Source organism: Palaemon carinicauda, chromosome 33, assembly GCF_036898095.1.
Source record: "Palaemon carinicauda isolate YSFRI2023 chromosome 33, ASM3689809v2, whole genome shotgun sequence".
NCBI classification, from domain to species: Eukaryota; Metazoa; Arthropoda; class Malacostraca; order Decapoda; family Palaemonidae; genus Palaemon; species Palaemon carinicauda.
Window position 1 is genome coordinate 5,514,589 of NC_090757.1, and position 20,693 is coordinate 5,535,281.

Consider the following 20,693-nt stretch of genomic DNA (forward strand, 5'->3'; position numbering starts at 1 on the left):
TTCTCGTAAGAAACCATGGACCAAGGTCTCGCGGCTTATTAAGCGCAAGTCGGTCCCTTCCGCGCAAGTCCAACGGCCCAGTTGTAGCCACTGGGTCAGTTCGGACTCGCTGCAGTCTTCCGACGACTGCTCACCTCCTAAGAGAGGCAAAGCGGTACCGCATCAGGCAGTCACACCGTCTGTTGCCGCACCTGCTCCTGTAGACCCTAAGTGGTCTTTGCTGCAGACCATGCAGTCTCAGTTAACGTCATTGATGCAGGACTTTCATGCGGAGAAGGTTGACACTGCACCAACCTCTAGCCTACAACCAACCACGGTTGTGCGTCCTGTGGACGCTGAGGCGACCTTCTGCCGCACTCCAGCTGAGAGAGTCCCGCCACCCATGCGTTCCAGTGTACCCTGCCAGCCGCATGTTGACGTTCAGCGACGCACGGAACCTTCCGTTGACGTTCGCGAGGTACAACAACAGTCTAAGTTGTTTTGTTTTGACGCGGTGCGTCAACCTCCGCATTCTAGAGTTGTTTTGACTGCTCAGTCTAGACAGTCAAAGCAGTCTCGAGTGGACACTGTACGTCCTCACGCACCTGTTGTGGTTGACAGTTCAGTTGTTGACAGTTCACAGACTGTCAAGCAGTTACATGACGTTGCCTTCTGGTCTGCTACTAATGCACCAGTGAGAGACTCACTGAGGTAACCTAGCTTTTATCGGACAAGGTTCCTGTAGATGAGGAAGTTGCTGTTCTCCCTCCTACTGATATTCCCTTGAGGACTCTGTCAGATGGAGAGGAGCCTTAAGCTGCTTAGCCTCCTATGGACTTTAATTAAATCATGATGATTTTTTTTAAGGATCTTCGTCCGGATCTTGTAACTGCTGCTCCTCGTTCGCCTTAACGTCAGAACTTACACTAGGCCTAGCTACTTCGAAGCCGTTGTTTTTAAGCTAGTGCTCTCTCGCTCTCCTAGAGAGCGTTACGTTGGCTAGGCGACTGGTTTTTGCACCAGGAGGAGTTTTAGGGATACAGCCTTTGATTTCCCTTCTTTTAAACTGGCTTATAGAGCGAGAGTCTGATATGACACGAGAGAAGTTCTCGGCTTGGGAGTTCATGCCTCTGCCCAGATAGACTTCTCAATTCTGGTAGACTCGCCCTGGCGCCTAGCCAGGAGACGCTCCAAGTTGTTTACAGGTCAACTTCTCAGCTTTTGTCGAGCCTTTGAAGTTTTGCTGTACTATTATGTCACACATAACAAGGCTTTCAGGGATGGTAAACGGTTCCGCCTCAGTCGCTAACCCCATCTGTTGCCACACCTGGGCTTTGCTGCAAGACATGCAGTCCAAGCTTGCGTCCTTGATAGAGGACTTAAATGCGGAGAAGAACCTTCTGGCCAACAACCTTCCAACCGGTCGGTTGTGCGCCCTGTTGACGCTGAGGTAACCTACTCGCGTCTGCCAGTTGAGGTGGTTCCTCCTTCTGGCCAACAACCTTCCAACCGGTCGGTTGTGCGCCCTGTTGACGCTGAGGTAACCTACTCGCGTCTGCCAGTTGAGGTGGTTCCTCCACCGATGCGACCCAGTGTGGGTTGCCAGCCGCACGTTGACGTTAAGCGACGCTCGGAGGTGGTTGTTGACGTTCAGGACGTTCAACAACCAGCAGAGGTGACTTGTTGTGACGCAGTGCGTCAACCTCAGCAACCCGGTAGGGTGTTGACTGCACAACCCAGACGGTCTAGACAGTTTCGGGTTGACGCTGTACTTCCTCGCGCACCCATGGTTGTTGACAGTTCACAGACTGTGCAGCAGTTCCATGATATTGCGTCCGGCTCCGTCACGCATCCACCAGTGCGACCGGATTCAGCGAGTCAGACGTTGCCCACTCCGTTGCCGTTTCCTCATCAGTTTCGGATGAGGAACCCTCTGATGAGGACGTTGCTGAACAAGACGATCAGCCCCCAGCCCTGCTATCCATCCAGAAGATGCTGAAGAAGGAACGCTGCTCAGTCAGGCTGTGGATGAGTCTGGTAGGGACACTGTCATCCGTGGATCAATTTGTGTCACTAGGAAGACTACACCTCCGTCCTCTTCTATACCATCTAGCTTTTCACTGGAAAAGGACAAGACGCTAGAAGCGGTCTCGATCCCGGTTTCCGGAAAGATAAAGTCTTGTTTGACTTGGTGAAAGGACTATATCAACCTAAGAGAGGGTCTTCCCCTGACTGTTCAGACTCCCAACCACGTTCTCTTCTCGGACGCATCGGACGTAGGCTGGGGTGCGACATTAGACGGTCGGGAATGCTCGGGATTATGGAACTCGAGTCAAAGGACAATGCATTTCAACTGCAAGGAGCTACTGGCAGTACGTCTGGCCTGGAAAAGCTTCAGGTCTCTCCTTCAAGGCAAAGTGGTGGAGGTGAACTCGGACAACACCACGGCTTTGGCGTACATCTCCATGCAAGGAGGGACCTACTCTCTGACGTTGTACGAGATCGCAAGGGACCTCCCCACCTGGTCAAAAGGTCTAGACATATCACTAGTAACGAGGTTCATCCAAGGCAACTTGAATGTCATGGCAGATTGTCTCAGTCGGAAGGGACAAATAATTCCAGCAGAATGGACCCTCCACAAGGATGTATGCAAGAGACTTTGGGCCACCTGGGACCAGCCAACCATAGATCTCTTCGCAACCTCGATGACCAAGAGGCTCCCAATATTTTGCTCACCAATCCCGGACCCAGCAGCAGTTCATATAGATGCCTTTCTCCTAGATTGGTCACATCTAGATCTATATGCATTCCCTCCGTTCAAGATTGTCAACAAGGTACTGCAGAAGTTCGCCTCTCACGAAGGGACAAGGTTGACGCTAGTTGCTTCCCTCTGGCCCGCGAGAGAATGGTTCACCGAGGTACTTCGATGGCTAGTAGACATTCCCAGAACACTTCCCCTAAGGGTGGACCTTCTACGTCAGCCACGCGTAAAGAAGGTACACCAAGGCCTCCACGCTCTTCGTCTGACTGCCTTCAGACTATCGAAAGACTCTCGAGAGCTAGAGGCTTTTCGAAGGAGGCAGCCAGAGCGATTGCTAGAGCAAGGAGAACATCCACCCTTAGAGTCTACCAATCGAAGTGGGAAATCTTCCGAAACTGGTGCAAGTCAGTATCCGTATCCTCGACCAGTACCTCTGTAACTCAAATAGCTGACTTCCTCTTATATCTGAGGAAAGAACGATCTCTTTCAGCTGCCACTATCAAGGGTTACAGAAGCATGTTGGCATCAGTCTTCCGTCACAGAGGCTTAGATCTTTCCAACAATAAAGATCTACAGGACCTCCTTAAGTCTTTTGAGACCACGAAGGAGCGTCGTTTGGTTACACCTGGTTGGAATTTAGACGTGGTACTAAGATTCCTTATGTCAGACAGGTTCGAACCGCTACAATCAGCCTCCCTGAAAGATCTCACCTTAAAGACTCTTTTCCTGGTATGCTTAGCCACAGCCAAAAGAGTCAGTGAGATTCATGCCTTCAGCAAGAACATCGGATTCTCATCCGAAACGGCTACATGTTCTACAACTTGGTTTTCTAGCCAAAAACGAGCTGCCTTCTCGGCCTTGGCCAATATCGTTCGATATTCCAAACTTATCGTATGGTTGGAAATGAACTAGAAAGAGTCTTATGCCCTGTAAGAGCTTTTAAGTTCTATTTAAAACGAACTAAACCTTTACGAGGCCCGTCTGAAGCTTTATGGTGTTCAGTTAAGAAACCATCTTTGCCTATGTCAAAGAATGCTTTATCCTATTTTATCAGACTGTTAATACGAGAAGCTCATTCCCATCTGAATGAGGAAGACCAAGCTTTGCTGAAGGTAAGGACACACGAAGTTAGAGCTGTCGCAACTTCCGTGGCCTTTAAACAAAATAGATCTCTGCAAAGTATAATCGACGCAACCTATTGGAAAAGCAAGTCAGTGTTCGCGTCTTTTTATCTGAAGAATGTCCAGTCTCTTTACGAGAACTGCTACACTCTGGGACCATTCGTAGCAACGAGTGCAGTAGTGGGTGAGGGCTCAACCACTACAATTCCCTAATTCCATAACCTTTTTAATCTTTCTCTTGAAATGTTTTATTATTGTTTTTGGGTTGTCCGGAAGGCTAAGAAGCCTTTCGCATCCTGCTTGATTTGGCGGGTGGTCAAAGTCATTTCTTGAAAAGCGCCTAGATTAGAGGTTTTGATGAGGTCCTGTTGTATGGGTTGCAACCCTTGATACTTCGGCTCCTAGGGGTCGCTCAGCATCCTAAGAGGATCGCGAGGCTCCGTAAGGAAGACGTACTTAAAAAGGCAGAGTAATTGTTCAAGTCGACTTCCTTACCAGGTACTTATTTATTTTATGTTTGTTATTTTGAATAACTGCTAAAATGAAATAAAAAATCCTTAGCTCATAATAATGTAAACAATTATTGCTGGTCTCTACCCACCCCCCTGGGTGTGAATCAGCTTATATAATCACTGGCTAAGTTTAATATTGAAAAATGTTATTTTTATAATAAAATAAATTTTTGAATATACTTACCCGGTGATTATATATTAAAGGACCCTCCCTTCCTCCCCAATAGAGACCCAGTGGACCGAGGAGAAAATTGAGTTCTGTGTTTACATTGAGTACTGAGTACCTGCACGACAGATGGCGCTGTTGAAGTACACCCCCTACCTGCATTGCGATCGCTGGCGGATTTTTAACGTAGAGTTTTCTGTCGAGCAACAGAGTTGCAGCTTATATAATCACCAGGTAAGTATATTCAAAAATTTATTTTATTATAAAAATAACATTTTTTTCAATTTCAGTTTTCTCCATACATGAAGAAACTCCGACCGCAAAAATGAAGAGTACATTTACCACCGTAGACATACTTGCCATTGTGTCAGAGCTCAGAAAAAGGTAAATATGTTATGATTCGCATGTTTTACGTGGATGCTGATTTACATGCAATATTGAAGTGCCCAAAAACTAATCAGTTTGATGATTTTGTTGTGAGTATAATCTTAGATTTTTTAAGTATTAACTGTAGGCCTACTGTATTTCTTTAAAAAGATTTATTTTTTTTAGGATGAATTCAATACTGTACTGTACTTCCACTTTATTCAGATGCTGTTGATAAGTGTCATGGAAAGCAAGTTTTGCTAAATAATTGCTTGATCCAATGAAATTAAGAAAGTTTTACAATTTTCGTTTATGCAAATTTCATCTTTTTCAGCATTTTGGGACTACGAGTCATTCAAGTGTATGACATAGATTCCAAGACGTATCTGATCAAGTTGCAGAAACCTGACCATAAGAGTGTGTTACTGCTCGAGTCTGGTTCACGCATTCATACCACAGAGTATGAGTGGCCAAAGAGCCCTGCTCCTTCAGGATTTGCTATGAAGGTTAGTTAGTTTTCAATTCAAATTTAGTGAAGGTTAATTCTTATTTGAGGTAACAGTAGATGTCCTAATTAATAGAGATACATGTTAGATTAGAAGAAGCCACTAGAAATCTTGTGAATGAACAGTAAAAATTTGTATATCACTTTGATAATACTGTACTGTACCATATATAAATTGCTTTACAAAGGGAAATTTGGTTAAAACAAGGGAAAATGACGTACAGTAGCTACTTCTTACATTGCTAATTGTAACAATTACATTTTTGTTAATGTGAGACATGACAAGGATTTAATCTTTAAAGAAAACATTAGAAAGCGCTAAAGAGCCAGAAAAAATAAAGGACAGAAGTACGGTACATATTGTAGTACTGTAGTTACGCATTGTTGGTATCTAAAGCACTGAAATAATTCTGTGGAATATAAATTGGTGTATCTGTACAGAAAGAATAATATAGAATGGCATAAGGTTTTCAAGAGAATCCTCATCAACGCTGTACCAACAGTAGATGAAAACAAATATTTTTATGAATAGTACTTACCTGGCAGTTATATATATATAGCTGATATCTCTAAATCGGCAGAATTTTTCAAAACGAGGCAACCGCCTTGTGGTGGTTGGGAGGTAGGTGGTAACACCCGTCACAGGGTGGTCCAAGGAATCATTCCCGTGTCCAAGACTTCAGTTCATCTCTGCCGGCTGGATCGAAAACATCGTCGGTCCACCATTGAGAGTTTTTTTAATCATTTTCCCTTCTTCGTGTTTTATTATTATTTACTTTGTTTATCATGAGTGATAACTTAATTTTCGTGTTTGTGCGAGTGAGGTTACCGAAAGTGTCGGTTGATCCTCACAGTTTGTATGCAGAGGTTTAGTTTGTGCACTATATTTTAGGTGCAAAGTTTTTAATCCTGATGACGGAAATACGTAATCTTCATGTATGTCTTGCAAATTCTCTTTATTTGTTTTATGCAAAGAATGGGAGGAATTCCACTTATATAAGTTTTTTAACTTTTAATGTAAAATTTTAAAGAAATATTTGTCCATTTGGTATTCGTTCTTTAAATCTTCGATCTAATTTCATAATTTAAATATAACTAGCGTATGGTTAATTTACGCTGTTACTCGTTACTATCGGTGCTGTCCCAACATGCCTTGGTAGCGTTCTTTTCGATATGGGAATTAAAGTGTTGGCTATTATTCTACAACAACTAATTTATATGGGAATTCTAGTTTTAGTAGCATTTTCATTTATATGTTCCTATTGTTTACATTTATATAGATACGTTATTGCTATATCTGTTCTTTTTATCATTACAACTCGCTTGTTTTTGAAAACCCTTTGAATTAATTGTGGATTACATTTGTTTTCCCTTTTTTCTGTTCATTTTAATCTTTAACGTATAACTTTCCCGGCGTTTGTATGTAACTGCCGGGTAGGTATTTATGACATTTAATTTTACCGGTGGTTATATGTAACTACCGGTGAGTGTCTTCAACATCTATTTTTAATCTCAACTCTTGCCCGGTGGTTTTTTCTTTTTGTGACCGCCGGGTAAGTATGTTTTGAAAGTTTATTTTATTATGGAAATGTCAGTTTAATATTCTATAAAAATATTTTGTTACAGTTTATATAGCAAGTACTAGAGACGATTTTGCTTTCTCATTCAAGCCCGTGGCAGAAGAATAAGTTCTCTCACAACGGGCAGGACTAATTATGGTTTTTTGTGTAAGAGTTTAATAGTGCAAGTTTTCAGTGCTTAATTAGGCATTGGATTCATTCAGCACTGTGGTCGTCGTTTTTCCTAGCCTTAGACCTCTTCCAAGCTCCCCGGCCCATGGGAGAAGGAACGTCGATCGGCGAAAGGAAACGAGAGGCGTTAGCTCACGAGCAAACGCCCTCGCGAGCGTTCCTGTTAACGTTCCCAAGAATGCTCGCCCTTGCCATGGGAAAGCAAAGAGCATTGAACGTTAAGATTCTTACACTGCTTTTAGAGTTTTGCATTGCATCACTTTTGATTTTAATGGCAATACTTTAAGTCATGGATATTCTCTGCTAATATCAATGCTTACAAACCATCATTGACTCGGTTTTTGTCCCAGAGCGCCAGTCGGCCTTATGAACCCTCTGGTCGGAACCGAACGCTCCGAGCGGCATAATGAATATCATTTTGCCTTAACGCTCGGCGCTAAGTCTTTCAAGACAGGACGAATGCAGCCTCTTCTTTCAGAGTGAATGCTGCCTCGTCTGTCAGGACGAATGCAGCCTCGTCTTTCAGGGCGAATGCAGCCTCGTCTTTCAGGGCGAATGCTGCCTCGTCTTTCAGGACGAATGCAGCCTCGTCTTTCAGGGCGAATGCAGCCTCGTCTTTCAGGGCGAATGCAGCCTCGTCTTTCAGGGCGAATGCTGCCTCGTCTTTCAGGGCGAATGCTGCCTCGTCTTTCAGGACGAATGCAGCCTCGTCTTTCAGGACGAATGCAGCCTCGTCTTTCAGGGCGAATGCTGCCTCGTCTTTCAGGGCGAATGCTGCCTCGTCTTTCAGGGCGAATGCTGCCTCGTCTTTCAGGGCGAATGCTGCCTCGTCTTTCAGGACTAATGCAGCCTCGTCTTTCAGGACGAATGCAGCCTCGTCTTTCAGGGCGAATGCTGCCTCGTCTTTCAGGGCGAATGCAGCCTCGTCTTTCAGGGAGAATGCAGCCTCGTCTTTCAGGGCGAATGCAGCCTCGTCTTTCAGGGCTAATGCTGCCTCGTCTTTCAGGGCGAATGCAGCCTCGTCTTTCAGGGCGAATGCTGCCTCGTCTTTCAGGGCGAATGCAGCCTCGTCTTTCAGGGCGAATGCAGCCTCGTCTTTCAGGGCGAATGCAGCCTCGTCTTTCAGGACGAATGCAGCCTCGTCTTTCAGGACGAATGCAGCCTCGTCTTTCAGGACGAATGCAGCCTCGTCTTTCAGGGCGAGTGCAGCCTCGTGTTTCAGGGCAGCCTCGTCTTTCGGGGCGAGTGCAGCCTCGTCTTTCGGGGCGAGTGCAGCCTCGTCTTTCGGGGCGAGTGCAGCCTCGATTTTCGGGGCGAGGGCAGCCTCGTCTTTCGGGGCGAGGGCAGCCTCGTCTTTCGGGGCGAGGGCAGCCTCGTCTTTCGGGGCGAGGGCAGCCTCGTCTTTCGGGGCGAGGGCAGCCTCGTCTTTCGGGACGAGGGCAGCCTCGTCTTTCGGGACGTGGGCAGCCTCGTCTTTCGGGACGAGGGCAGCCTCGTCTTTCGGGACGAGGGCAGCCTCGTCTTTCGGGACGAGGGCAGCCTCGTCTTTCGGGACGAGGGCAGCCTCGTCTTTCGGGACGAGGGCAGCCTCGTCTTTCAGGATGATAGGACGATCGCCGCCTTGTCCTTTCAGGGCGACACCACGTCTTATAAGATCTTTGTCAAGGATGGCTTTAGTGATCTCTTTTCTCCTGTTGAATTGTTTGAGGTTAACAGAAGGAGAGGATCCTAAGTTCTGTTGCTCCATGTTCCCTACCCTCTGAGTTTTCACGTGGTCATTAATGGAGCTTTAAGAATATTTTAATTTTTGTTTCTTAAAACTCGAACCTTTGATGACTAACATCAGTAGGAGCCAGACTTTGCTACTTCTGGCGAGCCTGGGAGAGGAGAGGAGCAGACCTTTGGTCCGTGTTTTTACTAGGATGGATGCAAAATCTTTTTCCTAGTGAATCCTCCTTTGTTAGTTACTCCGATAAGACTTTTCTGCCTAACCGACTTTGCAACTTCAATGTCTCTCTTTTGGGAGAGGGAGTCTTTTGTCCGGTCCTGGACGTAAATGCTCTTTACGCCTTCGTTCAGAAGTCAAAGTTCTCCATGGAGACATCAAAATCTTTGGAGAAGAGGGGAGCAGACTTTTGGTCAGTACTTCTTCTGAAGGAGGATTACTTTTTCCTTTTATAGGGAAACCTCCTTTAGTTTTTAGCTACAACGATTCTCTCTCCCAGTTCTAGAGAGGAGTCTAAGTGGCAGGCTATGCAATCAAACTTTATCTGAGGTTTGTTTACAAGGAAGAACGGGTGTAGAATGGGTCAGTTTCGGGTGTGTGTTTTGGTCTCAGCTCCGCCCCTCTCATGTTCACGTAACTTTTGCTTTATGTAGCGGAATACTGCTCTCTGGAGAAATCAGAGCGTCCCTGTATCTGGATTTTTAGATAACGTTGAGCCTATCAAATAATTAGGTCTTCCTGTCAACAAGAAGAGTCTCTTCTGACACCAGGACGCTCAGCACCTTGTCTTTTAGAACGTTCAGCATCTCGCTCTGTTAACCTCTCGGCTCCACGTCTTACAGGCTCCACGTCTTACAGGACTTTTGGCACCGCGTCTTACAGGACTATCGGCACCACGTCTTACACGACGATCGGCGCCTCGTCTTTCAGGACGCTCGACGTCGAAGTTCTAGCATGAGGCATGACTTTGAACATGAGAATCTAGGACTTCGTGATGACACTAGTCGAATCATGTGTCGAGATCAAGGACGCCTTCGTTCTGATTTCTTGGATCTAGAAAGGAGGTTTGTTCTAGGGCAAGAAACATCGGGGCAAACATGCTCAGCAGGAAGAGACTTGTTTTTCCCTCAGAATGGTCTCTCAACCCGCAAGTCTGTCAGTCTCTGGATGTTTTGGGCAGACCTGTAACAGACCTTTTTGCCTCCAACTGGAAGAAGAGGATCCCCTGCTGCTGCTCCCTAGTCCCGGACGAGGAAGCTGTAGCAGTGGACTCCTTCCTGATGGATTGGACGGGGGTGGACATGTTCGAGATCATCAATCTGGTCTTCAGGAAATTCGCTCTCCTCGATTCGGGGTGAATGATCCTAGCGGCTCCATTCTGGCCTGCTAGGGAATGGTTTTCGGAAGTGATGGGCATGTTGATGGACTTCCCAAGAAGACTTCGGCAAGTCCAGATCTTCTCAAACAGCCCCACTTCGAGAGGTATCATCTTACCCCCCTTGCTCTCAACTGACTTTCTTCAGACTGACTAGAAGCTTGTCAGATCTCGAGGCTTTTCGGCACAAGCGACGAAATCTATCGCCAGAGCAAGGAGGATCTCTTCACAAAGAGTCTACCAATCTAGGTGGGAGACCTTTAGAGTTTGGTGCAGGCGGCACAAGTTTCCTCATCCACTACCTCTCTGAGCCAGATTGCAGACTTCTTGTACCTCAGACAGGATGCTAAGCTGGTTGTATCTACCATCAATGGATACAGCAGTATGCTCTCTGCCGTCTTTAGGCATAGAGGCCTAGAGTTGTCCCAAAATCAAGGTTTACAGGACCTCATTGGGTCTTTTCAGACGACGTAATAGGTACTCTTAAACCTGGATGTGGTGTTTAAGTTTCTGTGCTCCAAGAAATTTGAACCTATCTCGCTAGCCTCTCTTCGGGTTGTAGCGAAGAAAACCCTCTCCCTTATGACTCTAGCGAATGCCAAGAGGTCAGCGGAGTCCTGGCGATTGGGAAGAGGGTGAGCTTCAATTAGGTTAGGGCAGTTTGTGCCTTAAGGTTCATCTTTCTCGTAAAGAGCGAGAACCCTTCGTAACCCTGTCCTACGACGTTTGATGTCATTAACCTCACGAACCTAGTGGGTTGAGAGAAGGAAAGACTCCTCTGCCCAGTTAGGTCCCTCAAAGTTTTTTTGGCTCACACTATGAACGTGAGCTGTGCATTCAACTTGTTATGGTGTTCAGTGAAAGATCCGCCAAAAACCCCTGTCTAAGTATGCTTTGCCCTTTTTCCTGAGGGAGAAAATTAGGGAGGCCCACCTCTTATGTGAGGAGGAACACTTCGCCCTGTTGAAATTACGGGCTCACGAAGTGAGAGCCATTGCTACCTTTCTGGCATATCAGGAATATATGTTAGTTAGGCTATTCATGGATGCTATTTTCTGGAGGAGCAACTCTGTCTTCGCTTCTCATTAACTTACAGAGGTGAGAGTAGACTTTGGCAAGTGCTATACCTTGGGCCCATACATAGCTGCGGTTTCTGTATTAGGCAAAGGAGTTTATAACCCCACTCAACCTTGGTTTATATGCATGTATGAGAGTTTGTGTTTTTATGATGGTCTGAGGACTTCGTCTTGTGGTGCGGTTCCCTCAGTCTAGATAGATAGTTTATGTCTATGTTGCAGGGTTAGGTGGTTAGTTTTAGTAAGGTTGCAGTTTTTATTATATGGGGCGAAGGTAGTTTCTGAAGTCTAGTCAAGTTGTTGGTCTTATCCCTTTGACAGACTCGATTGAGTTTTTTGCAGCATTGCAGGCTTATTCCTGGTTAAACACTCCTAAGGGAAAGCCACTCTAGAGGCTGTACCTTTGAAATCAGCTACCTTAGCAGGCAAGGAATCAAGGTGTTTTTATCTCCTACAACTCTTTTGTTGTTTCCCCAACGATGTTCACTGTCTGTTTCCCTCCTCCAAATGTGTGAATCAGCTATATATATATAACTGCCAGGTAAGTACTATTCATAAAAATGGAGTTTTTATGATAAAACAAAGTTTTATGAATACTTACCTGGCAGTTATATATATATTCGAAGGCCCACCCACCTCCCCTCAGGAGACAGGTCGGGCATAGATGAACTGAAGTCTTGGACACGGGAATGATTCCTTGGACCACCCCGTGACGGGTGTTACCACCTACCTCCCAACCACCACAAGGCGGTTGCCTCGTTTTGAAAAATTCTGCCGATTTAGAGATATCAGCTATATATATATAACTGCCAGGTATTCATAAAACTTTGTTTTATCATAAAAACTCCATATTTAATGCTCAGAGAAGTAAGCTCTCCAGATTCAGCACAAATGCTAATTTGTTCCAATACGTAGTACTTACCTCGAACTACTTTCTTAGGAGTATCTGGGATCTCCTCCCATCCGACCAGAATTTTGTGTAGTTTACCGTACTCCCGTTTTCTATGCGGGGGTATCTCTGGCGGAGTGATACGCGCCCAGAGACGACCCGGGGTCAGAGAGCATGCTTGCTTAGGTCTCGATCTCCAGTAAGTTTTTGGTCGAGTCGGCGTTAACACCCCGACGTTCTCTCTTAACCCAGTGCGACCCTTTGTGTCTCACGTGGTCCCTTTGTGTGCTTCCCTATCCTTTCCCTCTGTGTTCCTGTGTCTCGCGGTGTATTACTAGTGCGTTATGGAGCATCCCCGTCGTTGCTCTGGGCCTGTGGCCGGCAAATCGTGTGGCGCTTTCCTCTCTAAGCCCGAAGTTGACCCGCACTCCTTGTGTTCGTCGTGTAGGGGCAGTGTGTGTTCTCTTACAGCCACGTGTCTGGAGTGCGAGTCCTGGAATGAAGTGCAGTGGGTGCGATATGGCACTAAGAAGAAGAAGGCCTCTCGACGGTCCCCTAGGAAGTCCAGCGTCTCTTCGCCTCTCGCGTCACCTGGCGTCCTGTTGTCCCGTCGTACAGAGTCTCTCTGCCGTCTTCCCTGCCCAGTGTAGGGGTCGGGTAAGTCTGTTGCTGGGAAGCGGCCTGTGGCCCTTCCCCAGGAGTCTGATTTACCTGACAGTGGGATTGTGTCTTCGGTCCAGGCAAGTGGGGGGCCTGAGGGAGGGGCGGGTGTGTATCCGGGGGACGGAGCCCTGGTGAAAGCAGGTCCCGTCTTGTCGGACGATCCGATGTGGGGTAAAACAGCGGCAGTCTCTTCTCCCGCCTCTTGGGCAGGTTTTTCAGGTGCGTCAGCAGCCGAGGGTGATGCCGAGAAGGACGACTCGCCACCATCAGACACCCTCGTGTGGGCGCCTCCGAAGACGCCCTTCAGATCGCCCCTGAGGATGGAAGAGGGGTTTGAGACATGGTTCCCAGCCCCAGGGAAACCACGGGCAGTAAGTCCAAGAGACACAGGTTCCTTCCTTAACCCCCCCCCCCCCTGTTCCCATATAACCCTCCCTGAAATGACACTAAATCCTTTAACTACCAGGGGATACATCGTCAGTGAATGGATACGTCTCCGAGGATTTTTACAGTGGTGAGTTACTTGACACTAAGATAGTTTTTTGGGTAGTTTTCCCTATTTCTCGTGTTTTCTCTCGGAGGGTCAGCAGAACCTAGCCTCCTATCTAGGTTCCCCCCTTTTCTCCCCTCATCACGGTCTCTGGGTCCTGTGGTACACTCCCACCTCCTAAGGTATAAGTCTCCTAAGAAAGTAGTTCGAGGTACGTACTCCGTGTTGGAACAAATCACAAATTTTAAGTAATTTGTATTTTTCCTAACAGTACTTACCTCGAACTACTTTCGGGTTATGGCCCGCCCATCCTACCCCGATTGCCTTACAGGACTTAATAGAAACTTATCTGACAAAACTTACTGGAGATTGAGACCTGAGCAAGCATGCTCTCTGACCCCGGGTCGTCTCTGGGCGCGTATCACTCCGCCAGAGATTGCCCCGCATAGAAAACGGGAGTAGGGTAAACTACACAAAATTCTGGTCGGATGGGAGGGGATCCCAGATACTCCTAAGAAAGTAGTTCGAGGTAAGTACTGTTAGGAAAAATACAAATTACTTAAAATTTTGTGATATTTTGCAGTAATACCCCACCTTACTTAGTTAATTGGTATCAAGAGAACTGACATAAGTAGATTTTTTAATTGGGAAGGATTCCCTATGCACTTAAACATGAAAAAGTATTTACAACCTCCTATCATTTATTAATACGAGATAAATACTTACATTAATAAGCTTTCATGTACAATGCAGTACAGTACTTAATCACTATTGTGCAATGTAGAAACCAACATAAGGTCAAGTAAAACGGTGTAACAGGGATTTTATTTTTGTATTGTTATTACTAGCTAACCCACAACCATAGTTGGGAAAGCAGGATATTATAAGTCCAAGGATTCCAACAAGGAAAATAATCCAGTGAGGAAAAAAGAAAAGGAAACATACAGATGTGGGCTTGAACTGCATAACATCAGAACTTACGTATGTTGAACTGATGTAAAAAAGTTTATTATTGTAATTTAGACTTATTCCATGGATTGATGGGATTCCAAGTACCTAACCTACGTGACCCACAACCAGGATTAACAACTGCATTGTATCAGAATGGTCAAGTAATCAGAGAATCAAGTAGGAATCTTGATTTAAAAGAGTGTCTTTACTGTTTGATTTGGTTTTATTCTCTTTCACAATGACAGTACAGTAGTCGTCATAAAACTTTGGGATATAAAATGTATTTCTAAGCAAGTATGAAAATGTAAATAAGAAAAAAGATCTTATACAGTAAACTGGTTTTTAAAGAACATAATTGAATTGTTTTACACAATGTTGCGTGATTTTAGAAATAATGATAAAGAACCATCTCACTGACATTGGTTAACATCCATGGAACCCATATTTTCTCCTTTTTTCATATATTTTGGTAATTATAATATAAATTTTCAGATAATTATAGCAGCAAAATTTAAAATTTGTTCATTACCCTTACTAATTTACTATCCATTTAATAAGTCAGGTATAGTAATATTAATTACTCTTTTTCTCTTCCAGTTGAGAAAACACTTGCGAAACAAACGTATTGAAAACATTCAACAACTCGGTGTTGACAGAATCATTGATTTAACTTTTGGTTCTGGAGAAGCGGAACACCACGTTATTTTGGAATTGTATGATCGAGGAAACATAGTGCTAACTAACAATAATTACGATATATTGAACATACTCCGTCCAAGGAAGGAAGGTGAAGATGTGAGGTAAGTACAGATGTTGATATTAGTCCTTACATGGTTACAAACCGTCACTCTTTGATAGGAGTGTAACTTATGCAAAGCTGGAACAGCTATTTTAACAAGGTATTTATGATTACTGGCAGGTATACAGTGAACCCTCGTTTATCGCGGTAGATAGGTTCCAGACGCGGCCGCGATAGGTGAAAATCCGCGAAGTAGTGACACCATATTTACCTCTTTATTCAACATGTATATTCAGACTTTTAAAACCTTCCCTTGTACGTAGTACTGTTAACAAACTACCCTTTATAGTACAGAACACTTAATGCATGTACTACAGTACCCTAAACTAAAACAGGCACAAATATTAAAGGCAATTTTATATCATGTGTTTCCTGAACACGCTAAAAAGCACGATAAAAAATGGCAACCAATGTTTTGTTTACATTTATCTCTGATCATAATGAAGAAACAAACTGGAGGTAGAGCTTTGCTTATTACCCAGACATATTTCCCATACTTTTCCCTTAGAACTACATCACATCTTCCTACTTTATATATATATATATATATATATATATATATATATATATATATATATATATATATATATATGTGTGTATATATATATATAGATATATATATATATATATATATATATATATATATATATGTGTGTGTGTATATATATATATATATATATATATATATATATATATATATATATATATATATATATATTTATATGTATACACATACATACCTACATATATACATACATACATATATACATAAATACATGCATACATATATATATATATATATATATATATATATATATATATATATATATATATATATATTACTGTATATATATGGGTTATGGAAAAAATCCGCGAAGTGGTGAATCCGCGATGGTCAAACCGCGAAGTAGCGAGGGTTCACTGTAGAGTATGTCCTACCTACTCGCTGTGGAAAACAACCCATACTTTGACTTTGGCTGCAGTTCAGTATATGCTCACTCTGCTGCCAATTAATCTGGCTGTTTTAATATTTTGCTTTTTCTTTCAGATTGAGTTAATATACTAGCTCATCATAATCAAAGAATATCAATGGATAAAACCAAGGATATTCAGTGTTTACTGATAACTGTAATTGTGAGACAGGGTTCTGTCCTACTTGCTGTTATCAAACATGCTTGTTCCAGTTGGGTGGCATGTCTGTTGCTGTTTTATCCCTTTTGTGTACGGGCTGATAACAATAACGACAACGTGAACTTGAAAAAGTTGATTTTAAATATCTAACTTCCCTGGTAGTTACATATATATAGCTTTATCCCGACGATTCATCGCGTGCATGGCAGAAATTCAAAATTCGCGGCAATCGCCGATAGATGGTCAGGTGATCATACCTGTGTGCTCTCTACCCAGGTACTTGGAATCATTCCCATTTGTCCTCAGAAATTCCCTGCCGTCGTTCTAGCATCATGGTGGAAATTCGCTCTACTTTGTTTGGGTTTGCTTTAACTACAAATTTGTGAAGTATTCATTGCTTGGTTTTTTTTTTTTTTTGGTTGATGGCTTTCGCTGATATTTGATTTTCCTTGATTTCTTTTTCACACGGATAAGATAGATTTTGTAGGTTTCCGACTTGGACAGTTTATTTTAACTTGTTTTCTGGATTTTCAAGATGGCTGACTCTGTTGTTAGAATGTGTGTGAAGGGGTGCAAGACTCGGCTTCCAAATGCTGCTCTTGATCCCCACACAGTAAGTAAGAAATGCAGAGGGCGTGTGTGTACATTTGATAGCAGATGTAATGAGTGTGAAAGTTTGTCGGAGAGAGAGTGGAGAGAGTATGATAGCTATGTGAGGCGATTGGAAAAGAACAGAATTAGGAGAGCTAGATCTTCGAGTGTTCTGTCAACTAGGTCTTCTGATAGTCAAGTCCTTTCTAACTTGTCTATTTCTAATATTCCTGATCCTAGCCCTAAGGTAGTAGTACCAGACCCTCTTGCGGAGTCTGAGGTAAGTGAGCTTACTGTGAAGGATAGTATGGCTGCTATTTCTGCCTTGGGTGTTAAATTGCAATCCCTTACTTCGGATAAGGAAGTGATGTGGGGGGCAGTGCGTGGTTTGCAGCACAAGTTTGGGGACAGTGCTAGTGCAGTTGAGGGTGCGTCCGTTCGTGTCTGTCATGCTCCTAGCCCTAGACCTCTTCCATGCTCCCCAACCCCTGGGAGAAGGAACGTTGATAGGCTAAGGGAGGTGAGAGATGTTGAACAGCGAGCGGACGTCCCCTCGAGCGATCCTGTTGACGCATCCCAGGACGCTCCCCCTTGCCGCAGGAAAGGTGAGATGAGGAAGTGTTCGTCATCCTCGTAAGACGCAAGACCCAGACGCGGTTGGCGACAACCTCAAGATTCGAGACCTCTCAAGAGACGCAGGTCCCCCGTTACGTTCCAGCAACCCTCTTGTAGCAATTGGAGCTCTCCAGAGAGATTCCTGTCAGAGGAGGATGACGCGTCCGCGCCTAAACAGAGGTGTAGGACGCATTGCTCTTCGGAAGAAGAAGACATGCTCATTACGTCAGTTCACGCTTCTCCCCCTCCCCCGGATTGGGAGGTGTCGCAAGGGGCGTCACCACCTCTTTGCCAGAAGACCCCAGCTAGAGTCTCTAAAGCTGTAGACGTACGTGCCGTGCCATCTCCAGTTGTTCCCCAGCAGCAAGAGGTACCGCAAGCAGTGTTCTTGTCAGAGCTTCAGGAGTCCATTACGTCTGTTTGACGTTTACAAGTCGCAAGGACTAAGAGAGGAAGCACGCAAGAAGGAATCTAAGGATGTCAACAGACCCAGGAAGAGGATAAGACCGGAGTTAGGACAGCGAGATGCTATCAGCCAGCAAGACGCGGACTCGCTGCAAGTTGTAGCGCTCATAGACGCTCCCTCGCGGCAAGCTGGACGCGTGACGGGAGGTGACAAGGATCGGGACGCTCCCTCGCAGCATGCATGACGCATGCAAGCAGGACGATGCGCGTGATTCCCCCACTCTTTCGACATTGGAAATCGCCAATCCTTTGGAAGAGACCTCAGAGGAGGAGACGCAAGAAACTCTTCATGAGGGGGTTGGAGACCCTTTCTGGACGTAAGTCGACTGAACAAGTAAGTGAGCAAAATCAAGTTTGCTATGGAGACATCTGCGTCAGTCCTAGCAGGCACCAGACAAGGAGACTGGATGGTGTCGATAAACCTGCAGGATGCGTATTTTCACGTCCCAATTCACCCGTACAGGAAATATCTGAGGTTTGTACATCACGCAACTACTTATCAGTTCAGAGCACATTGTTTTGGACTAAGAATGGCTCCTTACGTTTTCACACGAGTGGTATTGAACGTAGCTCTCTGGTTACATCTGGAAGGGGTACGAATATCGATGTACCTGGACGACTGGCTAATCAGAGCCAGGTCGCAAGAAAAGTGTCTGGAGGATCTACAAGTGACAATGACTATGACGCAACAGCTGGGACTGGTAGTAAATCTTGCCAAATCACAGCTGACGCCTTCTCAAGACATCATCTACCTGGGGATGAGGATTCAGTCAGTGGTTTTTCGGGCTTTTCCACCCCCGAAACGCATTCTAGAATGCTTAATAAAGGTGAAGCTCTTCCTAGGGAGATGGACCTGCTCGGCGAGGGAATGGATGAGTCTGCTGGGGACCCTCTCCTCGATCGAGCAATTCGTCTCCCTGGGAAGACTACATCTACGTCCACTTCAGTTCCATATGTCAAGATACTGGACAAGAGACCAAGACCTAGAGACGTGGATTCCGATCCCTCTGGGAATCAGGAATCAGTTGAGTTGGTGGGACGACCCCAACAAGCTACAAGAAGGCTTCGAACTTCAACAGAAGAACCCCAACCTAGTGTTGTATTCAGATGCATCAGACGTGGGGTGGGGTGCAACACTGGGGAAGGGCGAGATCTCGGGTCTATGGGAAGACCATCAGAAGAAACGGCACATAAACGTGAAGGAACTGGTGGCCATTCATCTAGCGCTAATACACTTCCAGGAGGAGGTCCAAAACAAGTTAGTACAGGTCAACGCAGACAACACCACAGCATTGGCCTACATCAGGAAACAGGGAGGCACTCATTCGGATTCCCTTTATGGGACACCAAAAGATCTCCTGCTGTGGGCAAAAGCGAAGAATATGATCTGATAACCTGCTTCATAGAGGGAGAGAAGAATGTCAGAGCAGATCTTCTCAGCAGAGGAAGACAGGTTCTCACGACATAATGGCCCCTACATCACGAGGTGTGCAGCATTCTTTGGAATCTGTGGGGAGAACCATCAGTAGACCTCTTTGTGACACAGAGAACAAAGAGGTTACCTGTTTACTGCTCTCCAGGCCCAGACCAGGAAGCAGTGGCAGTGGACGCCTTCCTCATGGAGTGGGAAGGACTAGACACGTACGCCTTCCCCCCATTCAAGATCCTAGACAGAGTCATGAAGAAGTTCAGGGAATCGAACAATGCCCGCATGACCCTGATAGCTCCGTTTTGTCCCATGAGACCCTGGATCACAGAAGTGATGGAGTGGCTAGTAGACACCCCCAGATCGTTACCTTGTCGGAACGATCTACTCAGACAGCCACATATAGAGAGATACCATCAAAATCTCGCTCTCAATCTAACTGCCTTTCGACTATCAAAAAACTGGCAAGAGCAAAGGGCTTTTCGAGGAAAGCTGCAAGAGCAATCGCGAAAGCAAGGAGAACGTCCACAATCAAGGTGTACCAGTCAAAGGGGGACGTGTTCAGGGAATGGTGCAGAATTAACAATATTTCCTCTTCCAGTACCTCTTTAACTCAACTGGAAGATTTTCTGTTACACTTAAGAACCCTAGAGAAACTAGCAGTATCAACCATCAAGGGATACCGCAGCATGCTAGCTTCCGTTTTCCGTCACAGAGATATTGACGTGTCGGGAGACAAGGATCTCTGGGACCTCATAAAGTCCTTTGAGACAGTTAAGAGGAAGGACAACCCAACCCCCTCTTGGAATTTGGATGTAGTCCTGATGTTTTTAACCTTGAGCAGGTCTGAACCTCTTGACAAGGCTTCGTTGAAGGATGTCACTAAGAAGACCCTATTCCTGGTTGCGTTGGCAACAGCCAAGAGGATAGGAGAATTGCAAGCCTTTAGCAAAAATGTAGGCTTCAATGGAGAGAATGCAGTCTGCTCGCTGCAACTAGGTTTTCTCGCCAAGAACGAGAATCCCTCTCAGCCATGGCCCAGATCCTTTACCATACCAGGGTTATCTCATTTAGTAGGACAGGAAAAGGAGAGAGGCCTTTGTCCAGTGAGGGCCCTAAAATTTTATCTGCAGAGGACCAAAAACATGAGTGGACAGGCAGACAACCTCTGGTGCTCGGTGAAGAAACCTTCGTTACCCTTGTCAAAGAATGCACTGGCGTTCTTTATCACGGATTTAATAAGGGAGGTCACCAGAACTGTGACTAGAAAAGCTTCCCAATCCTCAAAGTCAAAGCACACGAAGTAAGAGCTGTGGCAACTTCGATGGCTTATAG

At 45.1% G+C, this 20,693-nt stretch overlaps 1 protein-coding gene across 2 annotated transcripts in view; it reads left to right on the forward strand.

Annotated features, from left to right (window-relative positions):
- The window catches only part of LOC137625826 (ribosome quality control complex subunit NEMF-like), a 143,917-nt gene that overhangs the window by 13,165 nt on the left and 110,059 nt on the right, over positions 1–20,693 (forward strand). For both annotated transcript variants that reach the window (XM_068356712.1, XM_068356713.1), the window contains exons 2-4: positions 4,830–4,923; positions 5,240–5,411; positions 14,929–15,131. In XM_068356712.1, the coding sequence (XP_068212813.1) occupies positions 4,865–4,923; positions 5,240–5,411; positions 14,929–15,131 (434 nt within the window). In that variant the 5' untranslated portion in view covers positions 4,830–4,864. The remainder of the gene's footprint in view (positions 1–4,829; positions 4,924–5,239; positions 5,412–14,928; positions 15,132–20,693) is intronic.